The 26,773-nt window shown below is 37.5% G+C and overlaps 1 protein-coding gene across 4 annotated transcripts in view; it reads left to right on the top strand.

The window, feature by feature from the left end:
* Nucleotides 1–1,067: 1,067 nt before the first annotated feature.
* The window catches only part of LOC149789269 (uncharacterized), a 47,137-nt gene continuing 21,431 nt past the window's right edge, over nt 1,068–26,773 (top strand). For 2 of the 4 annotated variants that reach the window (XM_089975452.1, XM_089975449.1), the window contains exons 1-4: nt 1,087–1,647; nt 7,978–8,069; nt 20,868–20,995; nt 22,425–22,593. In XM_089975452.1, coding sequence (XP_089831578.1) covers nt 8,051–8,069; nt 20,868–20,995; nt 22,425–22,593 — 316 coding nt within the window. In that variant the 5' untranslated portion in view covers nt 1,087–1,647; nt 7,978–8,050. Of the gene's footprint in view, nt 1,648–7,977; nt 8,070–20,867; nt 20,996–22,424; nt 22,594–26,773 lie in introns of all 4 variants that reach the window. The other 2 variants (XM_089975450.1, XM_089975451.1) reach the window with 2 other exon arrangements.

Genomic DNA, 26,773 nt, shown 5'->3' with positions numbered 1-26,773 from the left:
TTCATTTCGCATGTTAGATTTTCCAGTTCGCAACTGAAACTAATATGCAACAGCACTGAAAGTGATGGCTGATTTTAGCAATTATTTTTTTTTTTAACTAAGAAGGAATGATAATTACTAGTTGGAAAAAGTATAGCTTGCGATGTTTTCTTACGCATTTTCATTTACGTAACGATTTTTTTGTTTTTGTTTTTTTGTATGATGAATGTTCTTTTCGCCAAAAGTTAGCCCATAATTCGATTCGATTATAATCATAAGAAGATAAGATAAGAATTCTTTATTTCAGACTACATAGTCCAGATATCTAAATTAAAATATAGATATAAAGTAAAAATATTGTAAACATAAAAGAACATATATGTCATACGTACAAGTTTACAGACACATTAACACAATTAACTGCGCCCTGCATTGTTAAGAATGTCATAGAAAACGCGGTATTCATATTTATGATAATATTTTCAAAGGTAAACAATAAAGGAATATTTGTATGATCCCATTTCGCAACAAACTGTTTCATTGCGTTCTCTGTCTTCAAAGTAACTATAATGAGTATTTAATCCGCAGTCTTCTTACATAGTAGTCTGGTTCACCGCTCCGGTGGCCTAGTGGTTAGAGCGTCCGCCTCGGATGCGGGAGGTCGTGGGTTCGATCCCGGCCGAGTCATACCAAAGACTTACAAAAATGGTACTAACAGAGCTGCCTCGCTTGGCGCTCAGCATTAAGAGGTTAGTGTTAGGACTGGTCGGCCGGGTGTCAGGATAATGTGACTGGGTGGGACATCATGCTACATGTCTGCGGCATGATGCCCCAGTGCTAGACATCACTATAAACTGCCACATTGCAGACATCGTAGCGATATGACTGAAAAATTGTTAAAGCTACGTAAAAAATTCAAATCACATCACACTGCTTAGTATGCGGAGGGCAACGCAGGGAGCATACTAGCAGGGAACCAGACTACGTACATAGGCCTAGTCTGGTTTCCTGCTAAGGATGCTCCCTGCGTTGCACTTTGCTATACTATACTGAGCAGGGAACCAGACTAGTTATAGACCTCGCGATCATGTAAACGCTTTTCGAGGTGCTTGCTTGAAAGTTGCACTTTCACTTGCGATGTCTCTAAGTATCAGGTACCTTTTAGTACGAGAAGTTATATTTTGTACTCTTTGTTGTTGCTCTTTAATAGGTAATTCGCTTTAGACGAACTAAACGTGTTGATTATATATTCATAATTGAAAACCAATACGAGTTCAAATATGATAATATAGCCTAGTTACGAAAGAAGAGGACACTTGATCACTTGACTTGTACACATACAATTGTAACAATATAGAACTGGGGTGCACAACCTTTTTAGGCCAGGGGCCATATTGTATTTTCTAAGACCACTCGAGGGCCGCAAACACATCCCTTTAATATAATTGCTGTTCACGGGCCAGATTTCTGTGTTGTTTTAATTTGCCCTGAGGGCCGGACAGAACACGTTCGCGGGCCGGGGGTTGTGCACCCCTGATATAGATGAATGATCTTTCAGCTTGCTCTCATGTCTGATGTTTTAATAAATGGATGAGATGGAGGAATCAAGCCACTCAGCAGTGTAGCTTTCTACAGCAAAAATAATAGACTTAGCAACCTTCACATACAGTAAGAATATTTCTTTCATTTTGTTTTATTTTAATGGGAAGCTATTGGGTCAGGATATGTTGTAATAGAGTTGTCCATTATTTTCAAGTGCCACTCTTGCAACATTTATGTATTGTTTTGCGAGTATCTTTTGTTAAGGGGGACTTCACACAGGAGTCAGTTTTCTCGGCACAAAACTATTTTATCTGCCGTTTTGAGTCCAGAATTCTAAACCGTTAACATTTTTCACACAATAATTAAAATGTGCAGCACATTTCTTGTAGAGATTTGACAACTGTAGAATGATTTAAAATTTTTTATTTATAAATCATTGATATTCTTTAAAAAACTACTTTAATAATTTTCAGTGTGACTTAAATATATTCTGCTCATGCATAAGTGAATTTTAGAACTAACTTTGTGGCCTTTTGCAACAAGCTAAATATATTCAGTAACATTTGTGTGTACAATATGTTCAACTCATTTTAGAAAACTGGTTAAGTATCTTTTGAATATGCATTTTGATTATAGATATTAATTATTTATATATGGTTTCAAATTTTTTTGCAAGTGAGTATAACTTCTTTCCCCAATAACAATGAGTTACCTCCCTTGCTACTGTTCTCCAGCTTTGTGTTGCTTATATTTTATTTGATGATAATAGGCATCAATGTAGAACTGGGCAAAAATAAATGTACAGGTATCAGTGAGTAAAATCAGTAATTTGATGTATGTGTTGGTACCATATTGGTATTCGTATAATACACATATAGAGTGCACATTCATCCATTTTTATACTGGACAGTCTGGTTTTCATCCGCCCATTTCATTAACATCGTCACTTTTGCATGTGTGCAAAGGAATGTCCAGTATTCTTAAGTTTCATTATTGGCGTGTGTGTGTGTGTGTGTGTGTGTGTTTCAGACTTGTCCAAAATCAGCTCAATAAGTATGTTTTAAGATACTGAAATTCTTAATGCTTGTTCAGAAAAATAGACACACCACCATAGAAAGATATAAACTTTCCCACCACCTGGTTAGCCCATGCTGACCTGGCTAAGAAGCAGCCCTAGGAATTTCTTAAGATCTATTTAACCAAGTAAGATACATCTTAGCTAGCCAAAGTTCTGATATGTTAATCCTGTGTACACCTTGGTGGATCAAGCAGACATTTTAATGCTTTGTCCTAGCAATATCTATAGGATTTTGTGAGTTGCCTGCCTTAGTATTTAATTCCAACTAACCAACAACATGTAACAGCAGTGTATTGTACATTGGCCAAAAATGGTTGAGGCAGTTGACTTCAAAAATATGACTACATACCAGGGAGAAACCGTTACAAGTATATTTGATGAAAGGTATTTGTACAAAAACAGACTGGCCATGGAAAATTGTTCATTTATGAGTCTGTTCAAGTTGTGTGCTCCCCTTGTCTTGATCATGTAGGAACTTTGTTCACATTTGAACAACTTAATTTTGATTGATGTGGTGGCTTGCTGCTGCATTCAGTGAAATTTACAGACCTGAAGCACAGAAATTTCTGCTTGAAACACCAAGGTGTAGATAGGGTTAACATATCAGAACCTTGGCTTGTGAAGATGAGTAAGATAAGGATCAAGTTTTATTATTAAATTTGACATGTTTTTGGAAATATGTAAAGAAAAAGTTTTATTATTATTCCTTCATTTATATTTAAATAGTATACCTTGAGAAAGAAAAAAAAAATAGTTTGACCACTAAAAAAATAACTGGATGGTATTTTTATCACTTTTATAATGATAATATGGTTTTGAAAACATTGTTGATGTTACCAGTCATTTTTTGTCAAAACATTCCTGGGTAGAACCTTGCTGCTAGTTAGAAAACCTTAACTGCCTTCAGTTCTTGTATTTTCTAGTAATTGATAACATTATCAAAAATAACATGCTGTGAAAGAATAACTTTTACTAATGCATTTGTGTATTTTCAATAAATGACTTAAATATAACATATAAATAAGTGAGAAAAAGTTTTAAACAAAAAAGATTACACGAGTTTGAATTTGACCTAAGTGGTTAGAGTGTCCACCTCAGATACAGGATGTGACAGGTTCCAACTCTGCCTGAGTCATACAAGAGAATTATAAAAGATGGTACTAACATGGCCAAAAACATCAGGTGATGAGCCCAAGTGTGCGGATCTAACACCCACTGGTTACTCCATCAAATTGTTCCCCCGTAACTCTCGTGGAGGTGGAATTGTTGTCATCACAAAGAACTCCATGATCAATCGTCTTAACCACACCACAACATTCAATTTCGACCACACATAGTTTGAACTAGTCCAAACCACACTCACACTGGAGCAAAGGTCAGTCCATTTTTTCTGCCTATGCTGCCCTCCTCCTAGTAGAAAAAACAAGCTGAATGAATCTCTCTTTTTGGAGCAGTTTCCGAATCTCCTGGAGTATGGAAATTTGATAGGTGGCAACCTGATTATTCTTGGAGATTTCAACTTTCACTTTGACTGACCCAAACACATTAAAACTCCTAGATTCCATTAATGTTTTCAACCTCAAACAGTCAGTTAACCAACCCACCCATAAACATGGTCACATTTTCGACTGGATTCTTCATAGACCTGATGATAACATTCTATGGTCCTTCCTGGTATCCCATGAACTTGCATCAGATCACCTCTGCATTATATGCCATCTTGACTTATTAGTCCCTAACCCTCTACCTTTATTTGCTACTAAGAGAAACCTCTGTATGTTAAATAAAACCAAACTAATGCATGAAATCCAAGAAAACCTAACAACTTGCTTACCTCCTACATCAGAACAACTTGATAACTGCCTGCGTTCATTGCTTGACAAACATGCCCCAACTACCAAGTGCAGAGTATCAATTCAGAAGTGTTCTCCATGGTATAGCAGTGTTAGGGACCAGCTTCGCACCGCTAAAAGAGACTGCCCTAAAGCTGAAAGGCTTTGGCTTTCCACGAGACTCGTTGTTCATAAGCAAATCTATGAAGTCACTAAGAAGAATGTCACAAATATAGTCCATGCAGCGAAATGAGCCCACTACACTACTAAGATCATGGAAAGTTCCAGCTGCAAAGAGCTCTTCGAGATTACTAACAAGCTAATGTCAAGGAACAAATCAACACCACTTCCAGCTACCTTCTCTCCAGTCGACCTTCTGGACATGTTTGCAGATTTCTTCCATGACAAAGTACAAACCATTAGAGATAAGCTTGACACCACAATTTCAATTGACTCATCATCACCATATAGTTGGGATACAGAATTTGAGCGGCAACCATTAGCAGCATTTGAACCTGTCTCTATGGATTTCGTACATACAATCACCAAAGTCATGTGAACTTGATGCAATTCCAACATCACTGCTGCTTGAGTGCTTAGATCCAGTATTGCCGTCACTAACTGATGTTATTAATACCTCTCTCTCATCCGGGGAATTCCCATCATTTTTCAAACTGCCATTGTAAAGCCTCTGCTGAAGAAACCAACACTCGACCATAATGATTTAAAGAACTGCCGCCCAGTTTCTAATCTCCCAGTCATATCAGAAATCTTAGAAAAGGTTGTTCTATCCCAGCTTGTATCTCATCTAAATTCAAAGTCTTTTCAGCAATGTACAATCTGCATATCGCCCTTGCCACAGTACTGAAACTACTCTTCTGAAAGTAGTTAATGACATTCTCTCTGCATTGGATAGCGGAAAGATTACTGTCCTCATCCTCCTTGATTTGCCTGCATCATTTGACACAATAGACCATGATATATCGTGTCTGCAAATGGAATACACTTCAGCCTAGTTGATCTATGTTGTGGTGTTCCACAGGGGTCTGTTCTTGGACCTGTTCTCTTCATTCTATACACTCAGCCGCTCTCAAGTGTCATAATTAATCATCCAGTTTCTCACCAATTGTACGCTGATGACACCCAAATATGCAAATTTGGCCACCCAACTGAAGTTGATGCTACCATCCAAGGTGCATTTCTGATGTGAAATCATGGATGACATGTAAAAAGCTGCAGATGAATGATGATAAAACTGAGCACATTTTGATTACAACACAAAGACTTTCTCATTCACATCCTTAACCTCAAACAATAAATATCAGCAACGCCAACATAAAATTCACACAATCAGTATGAAACCTAGGTGTTACTCTCATATTGCACCAACATGTCATGAACATATGCAAGGCTGCATATCTTGAGCTGAGACACATCAGCTCTATTCGCAAATATCTTTCAGTTGATGCCACTAAAACACTTGTGTGTTCATTAATACTTTCAAGACTGAACTATTGTAACTCAATTCTGTCTGGTTCGTCTCAATATCTACTTCAAAAAGTTCAATACACAGCTGCTCAGATCATACTTAGAGTACCACGATCAGAGCACACCTCCCCGCTGCTCTATCCTACACTATATAATATTATGATAGAGAGGGTCCTATGTCAGAATGGGTCATGGGGGTAATATAAGGTATTTTTGTGACACTGTATGATTTTTTCCTTTAGATGATTGTTTTTTTTTCTTAACATCAAGCTCGCGTCGAGCACCTGTGATCTAGATTGAGTAAACTCATTGCAACAAAACTGCTTACAACACTGCTAATTGATCATACTGGCTTTCTTTTGTTTGACGTGTTTTGATTTGCCGATAATTTGGTCGCTTAGCCCCATATGCAGTCAAGCGGTAACAGGATGTAACTGTATACACGAAGAGGAGTATGATCAAGTATTCAGTACGCCTGGAGGGCATGATTTGCCAAATAAAGGTAGATATAGTGATTAAAGCACGAAAATAAGGACTAGCCCGACTTTTTTAAAAAGCGCTTGTCTCAGACTAGCGACTTGGAAAATTTTACTTGCCTGACTTCAAAAATTACTAGTCCGGGATGTTGGACTATGGGATTTGCTCAGCTCTGATAATATACTGTATATACTCACTTGTAAGTCTAGTTCATCTTTAGACTGATAATGTGCTGGCATTTCTGGGTTTATGTTGTTTGTTAGTTGTAATTAGTACAACAAACAACATAGATCCTGATCTGCTGACATGTTATGCAATGGCAGATTAGGGTGTATGAATTTTGTAGTTGGACTCAACTTATAAGTGAGTATATATGGTATAGTTCAGTGTAGCTCTATCGAAATGGACTTACAGTCTCACAAAATATTTTGTGAGGTCTGAGTAATGTATGTAGGACCAGTCCAGTGGTCTAGAGGTTAGAGCATTAGCCTTGGATGCAGGAGGTCGTAGTTCAAACCCCGGCTGAGTCATACCAAAGACTTGTAAAAATGGTACTGAAAACTGCCTCGCTTGGCACTCAGCATTAAGAGGTTAGAGTTAGAACTGATCAGCCAGGTGTCAGGATAATGTGACTGGGTGGGACATGATGCAGCATTTCTGTGGCATGATGCTACAGTGCTAGACATAACTATAAACTGCCACACTGCAGACATCGTAGCAATATGACTGAAAAATTGTTAAAGCTACATTAAAAAAATCCAAATCACACACACTCACTTACACACACACACACAGTAATGTATGTAGATTTTTGTCCAATGTGGATATGTGAGAAAGCTTGCCAGTAGCTTCTCGAGGGTCGGTGGTTCTTTCCGGGGATTTCCCGGTTTCTTCCTCCACCATTAATACTGGCCACCATGTATAGCCTATTGCGTGCTGAAAAATGGCGTTAAACCCTACAACAACAACAACAACAAGATTTTTGTCCAGAATTTTTGATGTAAATTAATTTTCAATGAAAAGAAACTGTCACATACTTTACAACATTTTACTATCATACAGATTGTATTTTATATGCACAAAAAAATTAACGAAATTAATTTTATCGTTCATCTACTGGTTTACTCACACTTCAGCTTATTTTGAAAAGAACTTGAAAGGCATGGTCTTGACATTGATTTTGATTTACAGAAATATAAACAGATACAGTAAAGCCTGTCTTGAGAGATCATTGCTATGAGAGACAATCTGTTTATTGATTATGTAGTGTTATGACCTGTTTTTAGAAACCACCTGTCTTGAGAGACCATTATTTTTTGTCAGAAGTGTGGTCTTTTAAGACAGGTTCAACTGTAATAAGGAAAATCTTAGCATAAGAAATATATTATTCTGTGATAAATTGAAATCAAGTAGCAAGACTGTGAGATGTTTGGAATTCAATGAGAATTATCTGCATTCTGTTAGATAAAGATAAAGGGTTAATGTATTTGACTTACTTTTTATCTTTAGTTCACCTTTGGTCATGTTTACATGTATCTTAAACTGACAGATCAATGTATTTAGTACTTTTTTTTATTTCAGGATGCTGAATTGTCAATTTTTTCATTTCCAAGATAATATATTTTGAGGAGGGGTTGCAAGTAGAGGGATAAAAATGGCCAGCAGTGGGAATGGTAAGACGCTGTATTTAAATCCAATCTCCTTGATTTAATTTGACATACGTTAACATATTTTATGCATTTATTTGATAAAATATTATAAAGTGGTTATATTCTTGTTTTAACTACACAGTTAACTGAGATTTGTGTGTTACAGTAGAGGACACATTAAAAAAAAAGAGAACTCAAGGATACAAACAGAGAGACACCACACATGCACATATAATCACATTTATTGCCTTCTCCCAGTTTAGCTCTCATTTGTTCCTAAAAGGGAAGTTATTTCTCCCTAAGTTTCAAGTCTAGCTTTTACTAATTTAAAAATGAAGCATAGATCTTTTTCGTGTTTTACGGTAAATAAAGTTTTTACACAGTTTTCAGGCTCATATTATTATGTTCTTAGCTACTTGGCCAGTGGTTAAAAGGCCAAAAGAGCTACGAAATGTCTCTTTGTCCATTATTAATCATGCATTGTACATCCACCAGCAGTTACTTTTTTCAATGGATGTCAACCAAATTTGCCTGACAGTATCCTAGCATCCACGAAGACCATTTAAGTTTATACAAATAATGCTTATTGACTATCAAATATGCCTGCTGTTACTAGACAGAAAGAGGTCTAAGCATATTAATGAGGTGGTCTTGCATCTGAGTGGATGACCTTGACAACACTCCAGAGGCCAAACTTTTGATTTGGTTTGGCATGTAAGCTTGCAAGATCTTGATTAACTGAGACTCAGACTCACATGGAATGAGGTGAGATGTGTTAGTGATCTATAAGGCAATCACCTTAGACCACTTGGCCACCTAGGGTACCAACAAGTATGGATGAAGATACAAAAATAGACAGAAAGGATCTGAAAGACCCAGATTTCAGATCACATTAATGTTAGGGATATAAGCCAGAATCCAGCCCTACTAAAAGATATTACAGTAATTCATTTTTTCTGTTGATCTCATATCATGAAGGGCAAGAACTATTGCTTATTACTTCCCCATGCTACCACCTGATGTAAGTGGTTTTTAGCTTCACTTCTTTACAGTTAGCATCATACAGATACTTCCATAACAATCCACTCCAATAGAAGTGAACAATTTTAGCCATCTACCTATGAATTTGGAATTATTGTGTGTACCAGTAGGAATCATTCCTCTAAATGTTGTATAAATATAATTACATTTGTGTCAGTTTTTGGGTGGGTTGTTGCATTCTACAGATTTTGTCTTTTTTGGCCTTGTGTTCAACACTTTACCATTGAACACATGCTGTCATTCATGGTTTATTGCAATACTGCCGTTAGTAATGTGTGTTGTATTAGCAACTTCTTAACATGCTGAGTTGTTAATTTGTTTTTTTCTCATGTCATTGCATGTCGGTCAATTGCATAAAATGAAAGAATTTTAAGGCAAGAGAAAAAGTCTGAAATGTACAAAATGTACTTCATCTCTTCTAGACAGTGTGTTACATTGTTGGACAAAGTTTGGACTGTAGTTCAGCAAAAAGCAGCTAAAGAAAGAGACCAAAGAAACAAGTGTTGCAAAGAAACTGTTGATCTCCAAATCATAAAGTCAGCATTTCTCGTGAGGCTTCTGGAAGGTGCTGTTAGGGCCTGTCCCCCACCTAAAGTGCGACATATACAACCACCATTTTCAGTTACTTCAGTCACATTGGGATAACAAAACATTGATGTACTGACACATCTGGTTCAGAAAACAATGATGCAATTGTTACATTTGAGCCAGATTTTACACATGTTAACATCACTTACTAATACAGGTTTTCCTTACTCATTGGCAGAGTGTTCCCCCAGTTTTATGCAGCCCTATGGACTTAATTGTCCCTAGTGTCCGAGCATTGCCTTCGGGGCTGTAAGTCTAGGTACATTGGGTTTTTTGCAGATCCAATGTATCCATCTTATAAAATGATTTTGCCATTCAGAGCCATCCCAGCCATCAGCCATCCCAGTTTGGGGATTTTATTCATAGATCCATCTGGCTAGCTATGATTACATCTCCATACAACTACAGTGTGAACCCGCTATAACACGGTAGTTGGGAGCCATAGAACCCGACCGTGTTATAGACCAAACCGTGTTATAAGCAACCAGGTCAGTTAGCTGAAGAAAATAATGCATGTACCCCCAAAAAATTGTTTGGGGGGGGGGGTAATAAATGCGGGCGGTAAAATACATGCTTCATCGGCACAGTTACCATCTTAAATCAATGCATATTAAATTAGAAATATACCTGTAGTGAAAACAGAGAAGGCATATGTAATAGTTTACTTTATTTAGAGAACCACGAACTGGTATATATGGGGCCCTGAGTGGCCGAGTGGTCTAAAGCACTCTTCGTTACGGATCACTGCCATCTCACCTCTGTCTGCAGCGGTTCGAGTCTAAGATTCAGCCAATGTGGGTATGTGAGAAAGCTTGCCAGTAGCACAATCATGTAATGAATGACGACACACATATACTTTTCAGTACATCCCAAGCCGGTAGAAGATAGTTAGCGTTTCAAGCTGCCGTTGGTAGCATTCATAAGCATAAACTTTTTCCCTGCAAAACGGAAAATTTCACAGCACAATTAATGTGTTTCAGTCACGTTGGAAAATGCAAAAATCCATCAGATTCCATTACTTTTATTTAAGTTTGGTACTGACTTCCTTTGAAGAAAAGTTCTTTTGTTTTTATTGAAGATTGTAGTTGGCTTTCTTTGATGAAGGGTGCATGCATTATTGAAGTCACAGCTAAATGACAGCTTTTTAGAACCAAACAAATGCCCATTTCATATTGTGGCAGCAACATCAAATAATTGTATTGCATGATTGCAACTGATTTTATTTCATTTGCCAAGTATGTTTTCATAACAATCGATGCTTCAAAGGTAATCTGTTTCCTTTGAAATTTCTGCAAACTGTTTTATCTGGGTATATTTTTAAAAAGGAATAGGCCATCGGTTGGTCTATTCTAGTTAATGTTCCTCCCTGCCTATTGATAAAACCAATAAGTAAGGTGGTTTTGTTTTTTACATTTGTGGTAGCAACGTGTTGGGGCCTTCCACGCATGCATCAGAAATTTAACAAAGGGGTGTTCTGAAGGATTTAATTCTGGCTGAAAGGAAGAGGAATTTTACTTACCATCCACATACAGATGTCAGTCTTTGTAAATATATTAATTACTAGCGAGTGGCCGAAAATCCAATGAAAGATAGATTACAAGATAATGCCTTGTCCAGTTGATCTCTGTTACCAGAAATGTCAACAACAAAAAAGCAGATCTCTCACAACATACAGTACTCATTCTAGATGTCAAGATAAGCGGATTATGATATAGCAATGCACTGTTAAGATGGTTTGTCAATATGGACAAAGAATTTGTTTATGTAACATTAGATAAATTTCAGTGGATTTTATATCCAGTTTGCAGCTTCCTTTCATGGGGCCTCTGAATTTCTCCACTCCAAACCAGTGGTTGTTTATACAGTTTAAAACAGCCAACAATGTTGCCAATAAAAAAATCGCCAGATGGTATATTTTGCCGCCAGTAAGGGAAAAAAATCCAAGTTCGCGACATTGGCAAAGCCCTACGCGATCCCAGAATAAACTTTTTACATGTTATTTTTTGTACTTTTAAGAAGAAAAAAGTACTTTTTAATGTACAAGAAAAATACATGTAAAATTGCAGGAACCATGCCATGATCATCTTGTATTTTTCAAATGCATTCTCATCCCCAAAATGATAATAAACTTTTAACGTTTTTTTGGTACTTTTAAGAAAGATTTTTTTTCAGGTACGAGAAAAATACATGTATATCAAATTTTGGTAGCCACACCATGATTGTGTTATATCTGAATTCGTGTTATAACAGAGCATGCTATAGGGGGGTCACACTGTACAGGGATTTTAATGACAGATCCATCTGTTTCACTGCCTTCTGCGACATACCCATATTATGCCTGGGATTTTAGTGAAAAATTCATCCATCCAGACATGCTCTTGGCACAGCCATACTGCCTTCCGCACGGCCAGCAATCATGCTGATCATACTCTTACAAATTTGTCTGGCATACCCATCTTACAATATTTCCACAGTTTATTCCCAGGGGAGGGACCATGACTTATACAGAGATGATTTCATTGCGTTATCTATGCCATTGGGTGTGGTTGAACTGGATAAACAAGCTGAAACAAAACAGGATGGTACACACAGTGAGTATATTATCCTTCTACAAGACAGCCTTACTCAAATCCAGCCATGGAATGGATTGAGTTTAGTTTCAAGGCTGGAGTCAAAGAAATATATAGGGTCCTGTCAGCTTCAGGATGCCCTTTACTGCTATGAACTACTGTAAATTTAACCCTTTACCTCATGTGAGCGCCTTTGGACGCCTCTACTTCATTCTCATGGAAGTGCCTTTGGACGCCTCATCCTGATTTGCATGGAAGCGTGTTTTGACACCTCTACACCATTCTCATTGAAGCATCTTTCAACAACTGCTGTAAACATTAGTCATTTTGAGCTGGTTTTCCTAGTACCACCTTCAGGGGAAAACCCCCTATTGGATAGTACATTCACTAATCTGAATGGCCATTATGTCAGATCACGTGGTCGCTGTTTAAACTCTAGTTGTAATCTACTATGTAAAGCAACTGGGTCATATTCTCCACTCTCCTAAATGGAGGATGCTGATTTTGCTTAGTACTTTCTTGAGTTTGCAAAATTAGAATCACTACTATGAAAGCTTCAATAACTTAGGTAAAGGCTCTGATACTGATGTAGTCAACAATTAGTTTCTATAAATGATCAAATTCAGATGATTTAGTGATGTTGACATGGACAGTGAACTTGTAAAATTCGAGTATGAGAAATGGCAGCTATGGTTGGTCACACAGCTTTACTGGCTTGACAGTCAGCGAGTTCTCTCAAGATTTTAAAGCACATAAAAAATTCTTCTGTGAAAAATAATTATACAGCTTTAGCAATCGGATTTTACTCTTAAATCTTTCTATACATAATAAATGTGTACCAACAGTGTAAAATGTTTACAGTTGATGTTGAACGTAACGTATTCTGCATTACTTAACAGTTAACAGGCATGCCTATGTGTATAGGGTCAGATAGGTAACAGGTGTTCTATTTATAGTGCACAGCAGTATGTAACTTTGGTACATGTGTATCAACAGAATACAAAGCCATATACTCTATGAGGTAAAGGGTTAAGATTGTGCTCTATAGTTTTGTATTTGTACAGGGTTAGAATTTTAAAGAACAAGAATTTCCCTGGGTTTCCCCACTGGTTATGCTAGCTATTTAAAAAAGACCCCGCATATCTTAGGTATTGTTCAAAGAACCTTTAATTCCCTTTATTTTGGTGCATGATTGATGTGTGTAATATGGGTTATAGAGTGTACAGCTTGGCCTTACTCCAGATGTGCACCTTTCAAAAAACTGCTAGCTCTTCTTGGTCATTTTCACTTCCTGCTAAGGATAGTGTACCTTAGACTAATTCAGGCTGATTTTTTGAGCACAAGGGAGCAGTCAATTTTCTTAGCAGTGTGCTTAGATCATGTACAATTTCCAAAAGTACAATATCCAAAGAAATGTCAGCCACATTACATCAAAAGTACAATATCCAAAAGAAATATCCACATTACATCAAAGTAGCATAGAGGTGTGTCAACATTCTCTCCACTGTGCATGTTTTAAGTGCAAACAACTTCACCTTACACAAATCACTCTCTAAAAAGTACATAATAACTAATGAGCACCCCCTAAGGGGGCGCTCATCAAATAATATGTACTTTTGAGAGAGTGACGTATGTAAGGTGAAGTAGTTCGCATTTAAAACATGCACAATTGAGAGAATGTTGGTATGCCTCTATGCTACATTAATGTAATGTGGATATTTCTTTTGGATATTGTACTTTTGAAAATTTTACATGATTTAAGCACACTGTTAACTAAAATAACTGCTCCCTTGTGTTAAACAATCAGCCTGAATTAGTCTAAAGTACACTATACATAGCAGCTATTAAAATAGGGAAAATGAATTTTGCTAGACTAGAAAATACCAGCTTCTGAAAGTGCAATGAATGAATTACCAAATATATAAAATGTAAAAAAAGTTATTGGCTCTATTTTATACAGTTTACCTCTGAAGTTCAGGAAGTGAAAATGACCAAGTAGAGCTAGCACTTTTTTGAAAGGTGCACATCTGAAGTAAGGCCAAGCTGTATACTCTATAACCCATAGTACACCCATCAATTATACAACAAAATAAAGGGAATTAAAGGTTGTTTGCATTATACCTAATATATACAAGGCCTTTTTTAAATAGCCAGTATAACCAGTGAGGAAAGCCGGGGAAATTCTTTTTCTTTAAAATCCTAACCCTATGCAAAATACGAAACTGTAGAGCGCCACCTAAAGCATCGGCCAATCTCGGCAAAGAGGAAAATAATCCATCCTTCAGGCTGCTTCTCCAGTGACCATCTGTCTGGACAAATTTGTGACCCAGTGAATGCACAAGCTTTCTTTACCGAAAGCCAAGTACCAGTGATATTTTCATTAGTTAGTTAGTTAGGCCCATCACCTCTGCCGGGTATAGGCTGCCCACAGAAGATCTCCAGAGACTTCTGTCCTGTGCCATCCCCTCGAGCTGACTCCAGGTGTGACCCAGCTTAGTTATGTCTGCCTCAAGGTCATGTCACTCTTTGTTATCCCCTTCTCTGCTTGCCTTGAGGGTTCCACCTCAATGCCTGTCAGGTAATGTTGGTTGGTGGCTTACTCTGGGTGTGTCCTATCCAACCCCACCTTCTCTTCTTGATCTTGTCTTCTACTGTAGCTGAGAGGTTCTATACCACAGGTTGGCATTGCTGATTGTGTCTGGCCAGGGGATCTGGAGAATTATTCTTAGGCAGCTGTTGATGACGGTCTAAACTCTCTTTATGATCAATTTGGTGGTTATCCAGGTCTCTAATTCATAGGACTGACTTCGTGTTGGAGTTGAACAGTCTGATCTTGGTAGTCAAGGAAATTTCTTTGGAGCACCAGATGTTCTTGAGCTGTATGAAAGCTGCTCTTGCCTTTCTGATCCTTGCCATGACATCTGCATCTGTGACACCCTGCTGGTTGATAATGCTGCCCAGGTATGTGAAGGACTCCACCTCTTCCAGGGGACTTCCATGCAGTGTGATTGGGTTGTTATTGACATAATTGATCCTGAGGATCTTGGTTTTGTCTTTGGGGATGTTGAGCCCAACATGTGCTGATGTGGCCACCAGTACACCAGTCTTGTCCTGCATTTGATGCTGACTGTGGGACAAGAGTGCTAGGTCATCGGCAAAGTCCAGGTCCTCAAGTCGACTTCATAATGTCCACTGGATCCCATTTCTCCACCCATTGGTGGATGTCTTCATAATCCAGTCGATGGCAAGAAGGAAGAGAAACAGCGACAGCAAGCAGCCTTGCCTCATGCCAGTCCACATTGCAAGCTGTCTGTGTGTTGTCCTCCATGAATGACTCTGCAGGACATTCGATTGTAAGCGTTCTTGATCGGGTTCATTGCATTTGTACAAAACCCACTCCAATGCCTTCCATGCAGACCTTCTGTGTCTTGATAAAAATCTAGTAGTGGTTCACATGTCTTTGCCACTTCATTGTTTTATAAAGTGGACAAGTACGTTTTCGTTGATACTAAAGTGCTGATTTGTCACTTTTGGGCCATGTCTTCAATGCTAGATATAGCTTCATTGGCAATTTTCCAGATCATGGAAAAATTGGGCAATGAACTCACAGCATGGATTGCTTGGGTTGTTAATGGCAGCTCACCATTCCATGATTGCCTCTTGAATATTAACTTAATATGATGTGACTCATATTTGCATCCACATCACTTAAGTCATATCATACCTTGTTGGCTCACCCGTACTCTAGCCATCCAACCTGTACCAGTTTTTTTGATCAATCAGACCCTGCCACAGCAGAGGTATGATAGTCTGTCCAGGGACAAGGGATCTTTTCAGTCAGATGTTCAGTTCAGATCCCAGCCTTATGTCAGGAGGCAACAACTAAACTATGAGGCAACCTTACAGGGGAGGCAAGAAACCAAGTTTCTCCACCTCTAAGCCCCCTAATGCTATACATTGACCTGCCAACCTCGCCGCCCATGCCCTGCCAGTGGACACATGACATTTGCAATTCAGTCTGAATGGTTCATCCTGTTTCTTCAGAATTAATGGATGAATCCGTTGATTTCAGAGGGGATTCATATTTCATTTAACCAGCCTCCTCCTCTCCTTCCCAGTCCTTTTTACAGACATACCATCAAATAAGGAGAAGGATGATTTTCTACAGCAGGAGATACTGTTGCTTATCAAAAGATGCGCTGTGGAGATTGTACAGAAACCAAAATCTCCAGGGTTTTAGTCCAGGAACTTTCTTTTCTAGAAAGGCAAATGGCAAGTTGACCCAGGTTGCCTCAACCAATACATTATGCCACTGAAATTCAAGATGGAGATGGCAAGATTGATGATACATCACTCCATCAGAGGATCAAATATACCATCAGTCTCATATTTTCACATCCCTATCCAACGTATGTCATGGAAATTCTTCCATTTTGCTTACTGCAACATGGTTTGTCATTTTCAGGTCCTACCCTTTGGCCTAAAATCAGCACCTGGGCTTTAACCAGAATCATGGATTGCAATGTGACCTTGTTTAAGACAACTTCATCTTCAGTGACCGCAGCTTACTTGGATGATGTCATCAACAAACTTACAGTAAGTTCTGTTCTCCTCAAGGACAGGAACTATTTCCTGTCACTTCTGAATCATCTAGGTTTTTTATTAAACTGGGAAAAGTTGGATCATCATCCATCCCATTGTTTAGTACATCTGTGTATTCTCACCAACCTCAATCCGGTATCGCACCTTCACATTTGTGTAGTACAGATCGTCATATTAGCAGGGTCTGTTTCCAACAGGACTTAGATTTCATTAAGATCGTTCTTGAAACTCCTTGAATTATTCAGTGTGTGTGTGAACTTACCCTGCTAGGCCATCTTTTTATGCACCCCTTACAGATGACCTTGCTGGCCCAGAGGCACCCCTTTTCAAGTCTACTCATTCATGATCATGCATGAGATACTATCATACCTGTGTCAGTGGCGCAACCCAGGTTGGCTCATGAAAGAAATTCCTCTGGAGAAACCGCATGTGTAAAATGACAGTATGTACCAATACCAGTATGTATGGGTAGGGTGCCCACCTGTTGTCATACTTCACTGTGGTCAGTGCCATGTTGGAGTCAGGGGATTGTCCTCGTCACACCAACTTTCTTGAAATGAAGGCTGTCATGAATGCTTTCAGTTCTGGAAGGATCAAAAATGGTCCCAATAATGTTGGATAACTATGTAGTGCTGACCTACCTTAACCCGTTAGCTACTAGAGCTGTTGTGCAGTTTCACTACTGCTGAGTGCTATCATATCAGTTACTGAGACTACTGAGGCTGGTTGCTAGGCTGAATACAAGAGCATCATCAAGGCTGACTACAGAAACTGACAATAAAAACATGGTTACATTTATATTCATTATTTCATTAGTTTTTGCTGGATTTCAGTGAAATAAAAAACACCTTACCATGTATAGTGTTTGTTATTCATATATTTCCACTTTATATTACAAAGTTGAGAGTGGTACCTCTCAAAACAGTCATTACCCACACATAAATGACGATGTATATTCCAAAATATGCCAACATCTCCGTGATGCTCATTTCATACCATTTCAGCCTCAGGTCTTGCCTTGATCCCCCATTTTTTTGACATAATCATTTGTTTCTTTCTCAAGCTTTTCCACCAGACATTCAGAAAAAAGCTTGAGAAAAAAATCGTTCTCATTGCTTAGTCCAAGCTTGATTGTTGAACCAACATGAGAATCAAAATCCTTGATCTCGAACACGGCAATGTCATAACTTCATTGTGCAAGTGGGACTATGTCTGCCTCGTCATCCGATTAAAAATCACTTGCATCTGGTATTGAAACGGGACTAATATCAATATCTGATCCATTTTCTAAGAATGATCCATTAAACTCTTAGATATCGCTTGCGCTGGACCCTTTAAAGTTGCTCATATCAGAATCAGAATCCATCTTTGTTTATCTCAACTACATGTGTTTCGTAAAGTGCAGAAAATCCCTGACAGTGTGTCTAAATTTAACCTCTCAGCTTTCACACTTGTATTAAAATGTTGAGTAAACAGTTCTCTCATTGGTTATGATAATCAAAAATATGTAAACTTCTGTACTTTCAACCAATCAACGTTTAGTTAACATAGCAGTCCATCCGCATAGACGCGACTCTTAGATTTTAAGTACTGCTGAACTATACGCACATAATCGACACTGGGGTAGTAAACTAGGCTTATCGACACTGCATATATGTGTCAGTGGGGTTCAGGAGCTATTTACAGGTGACACTTAGATGTGGTAGTCATAGCTAAAGGGTTAGATGGGGCCGGTCACCAAATACCCAACATGTGCCGTCTGATTTGACAGATTCTTTTTTGGTGTGACCAACTCCATATCAACATAAAAATCAGGCATATTCCCGGCAGACTAAATGTCCTGGCATTGTACTGAGGGGTTGTGGTCCTTTGCCTGCCCTGTTACCAAAAATAATCCAGAAGCTATAGGGTCAGAACTGCAAGATGATTCTGATAGCCCCACTCAGATGGGACAAGTCCTGGATGACCAGTCTACTCCATCTTGCGATACATCTGTCCAAATTCCAGCCAAGCAAAATCTTCTCAAACAACTGCAGTAATGGGTGTTCTACCTGGACTTTCTTCTTCATGCTTGAATGTTGACTGGACAGTCTTGCAAAAGAAAGAGTTTAAACCTTCGATTGTGGAGAGAATCACATGAGCAAGAAGGCCCTCTAATCTGAAGCATTATGAGGGAAAGGGGCTGGTTTTCTGGGACTGGTACAGAATAACATCATCCCTTTGAGTGCCTCAATCCCTCAACTGGCCAACTTTTTTTTCTTGCTCTATGCGGAGAAACAGTTTGCCCCAATTACCATCAAAGGCTACTGCTTCATGATATCAGACACATTCTGGCATCATGGCAGACACGATATTGGTCATGATAGAGATTTATCGACCTTTTGATATGAAATCAACCAAATCATCCAAATTCCCTCACCGTATTTCCAAAATGGAATTTATCCTTGGTTTTGACCTGGCTCAATTCAGATAAATTTGAGCCTTTAACCCACATTATGCTGAAGCTACTATCCTACAAAAGATGTTTCCTGATAACATTAGCTTCTGCATGTAGTGTAAGCTAGTTAATGCCTTTTCTGTTGACCTGTATTTAGTTAAGATCAGTTGGTTTGGTGGTCCTCATGACGAACTAGGCTTTTTAGCCAAAAATAAGTTATCATCAGTCAGCAATTAGAGTCGTTATACGTTCCCTTTTGTCCCTATACACATCAAGAGCAGCAGTCATGCAAGACCCTGTTTGTACCCTCAAGCGGTACTTGAAGTGCACATAGGTAAGTTATGGTACATGCAAGCAACTCTTTCTCTTCATGAAAGTCGTGAAGCATGATATCACCCCTCAAACCCTGTCTTCATGGCTGATGTGGGTTATACACTCAGCATACTCTGAAGTTTCAAAAGATTATTTCATGAAGATTTCAAATCATAAAATCTCTATGAACCTTGCTTTTGAAGTTACTGTTACAATCCAAGACAGTAGAAGCTGTTGGCTTGCATGCAGAGTTGACCATCTCCAGTTTTTATCTCAGAGATTTAGCCGCACAAAGACAAACATTGAAACCTGTAGCGTCTGGTGTGGTAACCCAAATGATGATCAGACCACTTAAAAGAAAACACAGCCTATTAGCTTCAAAGGACTCACCATCAAAAATTTGTAGGTAGGAAGATTTCAGTAATCATCTTAACCAGATATATGGGTCAAAGAATACGTAACTCCACTCTGTAATGCTTGTCAGATTAAGAGAAAGGATTATTATTCGCTTGGGGAATTCACCTGTTATTCCCTACTAGGATACCTGAGATACAGGTTGGATGCTCAGTGTTAATGTCATCAGAGAACATATTTGAATGAGAAAGCAAATTTTAAGTGAACTGTGTTTCTTTGAGAATACTTAAGCAATCATATTGCTTAAAACCCCACCACCCTACCCCACCATGTTAGCACCCTCATTGGTATATCACTCAGCAGTAGCAAGGGGAGGTAATGGGGAAGAGTTATTGTCCTTTTTTGTCTTTAGTAGAGCTGGAATTGCAAGGTAGCAGGCTTATGTCCCTAACATTAATGTGATTGGGTAAGTATTCTTGGAGAAACATAATTTACTTAAAAGTTTGTTTCTTAACTGCTGGGGCCCTGAGTGGCCAAGTGGTCTAAAGCACTCACCATTACGGATCACAGCCATCTCACCTCTGTCTGCATTGGTTTGAGTCTTGGGCTCTGCCATTGTGGGTATATGAGAAAGCTTGCCAGTAGCTTCTTGTGGGTCGGTGGTTCTTTCAGGGTTTTCCCGGTTTTTCCCTCCACCATTTATACTGACTGCCATGTATAGCCTATTTTGTGCTGAGAAATGGCGTTAAACCCTATAACAACAACAACTTAACCAACTGCTCTTGCATTTGGCTCTTAGGAAAATATAGCAAGTTGAGTGATCTCAGGTACGCTCAGGCCTCTTGTTTATTATTGATCATTCATCAACAAGGCATGTGAGACATAGAATTCCACATAATTTTTGTTCTGTCTTTTCAGTAAAGCTCCATCGGACTGTTCTGAATCGATGCCTGCCAACCTTTGTGCAGAATCTTGATATCAATGCTGTCATCGATTACATTTGCCATAAAGAACTCTTTGATAGTGTCACACTGCGTGACATCATGGTAAGGAACTAGAGTATGAAAATAGACCATCTTTCATGTGATTTTATGTTGATTAAAGTAATACATGTATGCTGTTGTTTAAATATAGTATATTGTTAGCTCATGTGGCCATAGGGCCAAGATGGCTTATGGTATGACCCTTTGACTCTTGTGCATTGTCAGTTTTGCATCCACTGTCCATTTGTATTTTCTGTTTTTGGCTTCTTATGAAAAACAGTTAAGCCACTTTGTATCAAATTTGAAAGAGCCTTCTGGCTGTCAGGTTTGAAATGATGCAGATTGAATACAGTTAGTAAGGATCGTAAGTTTTGAAAAAAACTTCTCCACAAAAGTTGCTCAGCATAATTCAGTTTCACTCTGTCAGCAATGCCTTTTAATTTTAAGTTGATTTTTAAAAAAAAATACCCCCTCATTGATAATTGAATTAGGAAGAATTTGTGTGTGTGTGTGATTGATTTAGATTTTTAGCATAGCTTTAACAATTTGTCAGTCAAATTGCTACGATGTCTGCAGTGTGGCAGTGTATAGTGATGTATTATTGCCTTGGGGCATCATGCCACAGACATGTAGCATCATGTCCCACCCAGTCACATTATCCTGACAACAGGTCGACCAGTCCTAACACTAACCTCTTAATGCTGAATGCCAGCATGGCAGCTGCTAGTACCAATTTTATAAGTCTTTAATATGACTCAGCCAGTGTTCAAACCTGCATCCGAGGTGTATGCTCTAATCACTTGTCCACAGGAGCGGTCTAGGAAGAAAGTATTATTCTGACTAAACTAAATTCACTTGCACTCTGCTATTTTGTCAGTGTAAGCCAGATCAGCAAGTTCATGCCCAGTTATAATAAGGTTATTATCTATCAGTCTGAGGCAATGAAAAGGTTACATTTGGCAAGGAAAAAGAAATTTCAGTTGCCCAGAATTTGTTTACAAATTGTGAACAAGAATTTAAAAGTAAATTAATTTAATTTGGAGGAATATATCATTCAAGGCAAGTAGAAAATGTTCAGATTTATTCCACCTGGCAGCAGCACACTGTCCATGCTACTTGTATTCACAGTTAAAAATACCATTAAAGTGTAGATAGGGTATAACAGGCATCTGTACAGTGGATGAGCTGGTGTAGAGCTCATGGTCCTAATTTCACCAGTATGTCTTAAAGTCTAGGCCTGGGACAGTTGAGTCATCATTTTAAGTTTTCTGGATGTAAAATCTGAATCTGGCCCAACATTAACGAGTCCAGACTGAAGACATTTGATTGTCCATGTTTTCAGCCAATTGGATCACTTTAAGTTTGGATTAAAGTTTAAGCTCAGTTGGTGAAAAACTGGCTTGGTTTTACTTACTGAAATTTTAAGTATTTATTCCATTTTGAAAAATACTTATGGAAATATGTATAACAATATTTCCTCATAATTCTGTAGGATCTGGAAACAACGTCTGAAAAGATAAGGCATCTAATATACAGGCTACAACAGAGAGATGAGAATACCTATGAAAAGTTTAAAGACTGTCTGGTCCTGTCCAAACAGGTACATTTAAAAAAACTTCTGGAAGAAGAGGAGGAAAAAGTTGATAACCCTAAAGGCACAGGTTGGTTTGCATTTTTATTTTCCATTACATTACTATGGAGGAATGTAGGAAAAGCTCATGTATTAGCATCCATTTTGAGTATTAAATTGTTCTTGCATTGACAGTTTTAACACTGGTCACATGACTGAATGTGGGCTGACAATTTTAGATATATATATGTGGAGAGAGAGCTAGCTTAAAATGAATATCTTTTCGTTGTGCTTATTTCAAGTTAAATTTATAAATTACTTAAATGATTGCTACCTTTAGCTGCACTTGTAAGCATAGGATGGAAGTAATTCAACAGGTTTAACATTTCATTTGAAATAGATGCAAAAATATAGGAAGAAACTTGTTTAGAACATGTCCAACAGAAAAGTTTATTTTTAGAAAAATGTTTGAACTCTACCAGATGGTTATGCATAATGATCAGATAACACCATACTGTGGTCTTACAATAAGTTACAAAAAAGAGCAAAACCAAATGAGTTCCAAAGGTATTCCAAATAACAGTCATTAATGTACTGATGTGTCAACAGTACAGAAGAAATCACTATGATTTAATCCCAGAATATTTTTAAATGAATTCACAGTATTTCCATGATATAAATCAATCCAATTGTCTTTGAATGTTTTGAGTGCTGTAATTTCCATGAATGATTAAATAAATAAATTCCTCTCAGTGAATAACCTCCAAGACTTGTGTTTTCTAATAAGAATGCTTAATTCTAAGTATTAATTCTCTTATATAGTAAGCCAATGCACAAAAGAGAATGCAATATGAGACTTTGAATGAATCAACTGGCATTTCAAAATGACTTTATCAGTAAAAAAAAGATCAGATGTTAACCGATTAGAAGTTAGGTCATCCTGGTCTTGCAGAACTTGTGTCCAGAAATTAGATCACATGATGCTTACCTGGATTTAATAGTACATGTACTCCTCAACCTTGAAACCCATGACTATACATAACTCGTGTTGAAAGTGCAAACTACAGTCAATGACTATTAGTATTACAAATGTCATTATTGAAATAACACGTGCAAAAACTATTTTTAAAAAAATAATACACATAATATAGATATATATAACAATACACTGCTCCAAATACATGTATAAACGTAATCTGGCATCACCAAATGATCATATGTAATAAAGGCCATTTTTTGCTTCCAGCAGTATGTAGAAATAAATATTGATAAATATCATGACTCTTAATGTGTACAAATCAAACTGTTGTACACAACATTTACTCATGATTTTTGACCACTCCAGTGGCCTAATGGTTAAAGCGTCTGCCTCAGATCTGGGAGGTTGTGAGTTCAAACCCTGGCTGAGTCATATCAAAGACTTAATAAAAATGGTACTAACAGCAACCTTGCTTGGCACTCAGCATAAAGAGGTTAGTGTTAGGACTGGTCAGCCTGGTGTCAGGATAATGTGTCTGGGTGGAGAATCATGCTACATCTCTGCGGCATGAATCCTCAATGCTAGGCATCACTATAAACTACCACACTGCCAACATTGTAGCGATATGATTGAAAATTTATTAAAGCTATGTTAAAAATCCAAATCACACACACACTTAATGATTTCTATTTTAATGCACAAAAAAATGATGATCAGAAATGGGCTGGTGTATTGGAAACTGCAGACTCCAAATTAGATCTATTTGCAGGCTTGCTGAAGATATTTTGTTTGATTGTGCTAAAATGTCATCATGGAAGATGGTCTCACTACTGTCCTCAAACTAATATACCTAAAACGTTTACTACACTGCAGTGTCATTTTGTTGCTGTTGCATTTTGTCCACCTCAGAGTCAGAAAACCACTGTATGTAAAGAAATTTAACTATAACATCTTGCTGTGTCTTTGTTTATTAACAGCAGTATAGTATTTTAAAATATAAAGAAACAAATATATTCTGACTGTTAAAATCAATCTTCATTTTCTTTCTTTTCCTTTCCTTTTTTATTTATCTTGTATCCATGGCTCAGATTTTTGACAAGGCACCTATAGGTATTTGAAAAGTACTGAAATGTGTTTTTTAAGTTGTATTTGGCTGTTTGACAAATTTGAATATTGCTACCAGATGAATGAGGCTGAAGCTATAAGAAAAATCAATAGATATCTCATTAATTTAGAAATAAATTATATTTCAAAAAAAACATTTTGTTTTCACATCTGAGATGACACTATTTCATTGGTACATTATAGGGACATCTTTGCCATTCCTGGAATAAAATTAGTAATATCTTATGCATTAGAATGAGATTGAGATGTATATATGAAAATTGTGTTGAGTCAATATTTCTTGGTAGCAAAACAACATGAATTTTAGAAATAAATGTAAGATAAGTGCGTAAAGTTTCCTTGGCATTAAGTGAAAATTTTGCAATAAACATTAACTACTTTTGTCTCACCTGACCATAAGACCAAATTAGCTTATGGTGTGGCACTGCTTTCACAATACATCATCCACCATCCATCAAGCATATATCAACAATAACTTTTTCAACTTCTAAAACAAAAAACATTGAACCAATTTCAACCAAATATTGCAGGAAGCATCTTGGTATTGTAAGGTTTTTCAAGTCTGTGCAAAAGTTAAGTCTGTCACAAAATATGGCTGCCTTTACTCAACTTAGAAAAACCTCTAAATGAAGTTCATATAAATGATGCCTATCCACCGTCAAATATAGCTATCATTAGTAAAGAGAGAGAAACCCTTTAATAACTTATTCTTACAAATTCATCAACAGAATTTTACCAAATTTAAGCAAAGCACCTTTTCATAAATAATTTTCAGGTTTGTATGGATAATACTAATCTCCCATCAAATATGGCCATTGTTACTGAAACTTAAAGGGAACTTTAAATGACTTCTTCAAAACTGCTCAGAGAATTTGACAAAATTTGACAATCCCAGAACAAAGATCTTTCATTTCTTTGCCATCAAATTCATGTAAAGATACAAAAAATAGCAAAATATGGAAACAGTTATGTTAGTAACATGTGCAATCGACAGAACTGTAAAACATTATTCCAGAGAAAACATCATACTGGCATGTATGTCTCAGCCAACCTTGCTTGCATTTGACTGTTGGGCAGATGTCAGGTGAGCAATCTCCGGCTTCCTTGGGCCTTTTGTTAAGTTGATTTATAAGTTGGGGGTATTTACTATTGACTCCATGGGATCAGTTTGTGTCCTTTGTTATGAAAGATGCTGGTGTGTGGTATAGTGATAATTATCGGGTACCCATTGGTAGCAGCAAAGCTTATAGAATTTTTGTTGGTGCTATGCCAAAGAACAAGGTTAAGGAACTGAAAATGTGATTTTCCTTTCTGTGCAATAAGTTCTGTTGGCATAATTTTTTATTCAACATCATAGACAGACTTCATTTGAACTGGGGCAGCTCCAGATTGATTCTGAGGCCCAGAGGTGAAACATCAAGGTCACTAGGGCCAACATTATGTATCTGTTATGCTCCAAACTTATGCAGTTATAAGTTTTGGTTTCTGCTTGATAGGTCAACTTTCCTGGATCCAATTTTTATCAGACTTATTAGGTTAGGTACACTTGGGCAGAGGCACCTCGATAGGGATTCGAAACCCAAATGTCAAGTTGATGGGAGATACAATTTTCATTTTGTTTTCTGAATGACAAGTACTTTCCTCAGGTTTGGCAGCCTTATAATTACATTACATTTTATGAAGGCAGATACCTTTTTTGAGTTTCAAAGTCAATAGATTAAATAAATTGAATCGGCTACTGTCAGTGGGAAGATCAGTCATTCTTCTGGTGGCTGTTTTACAACGTTAATGTTAATATGCAGATTCATGGCATAAGTATGATATAATTATATTTTTTTCTATCATTTTAAATTTGGTGAATAATTCATAAATATATACTATCAATGAGAAATACGTAAGATTTCAATACGTTGATGTGTCTTATCTTTTTCAAGCATGCTATTTCAATGGGAAGTGGTGTGAGAACACAAAACGTAAGCCAAAAATGACACATTATATTATGTGAAGAAAATTCAAGAGACAGAAAGTGGTCATTATTCAGTACAGTACTTTTGTATTTAAACAGTATTTAGTGATGATTTAAATGTAAATTGGTTGCAAGTTGATCTTAAATGTGCAGTAATTGAAAAGGATAAGTAGCAGAGTGTATGATCATACCAGCTCAAAA

The sequence above is a fragment of the Sinohyriopsis cumingii genome, chromosome 11, assembly GCF_028554795.1.
Source record: "Sinohyriopsis cumingii isolate HCF-2022 chromosome 11, ASM2855479v2, whole genome shotgun sequence".
Taxonomy (NCBI): Eukaryota; Metazoa; Mollusca; class Bivalvia; order Unionida; family Unionidae; genus Sinohyriopsis; species Sinohyriopsis cumingii.
This window is presented reverse-complemented; position numbering and strand designations above follow the sequence as displayed.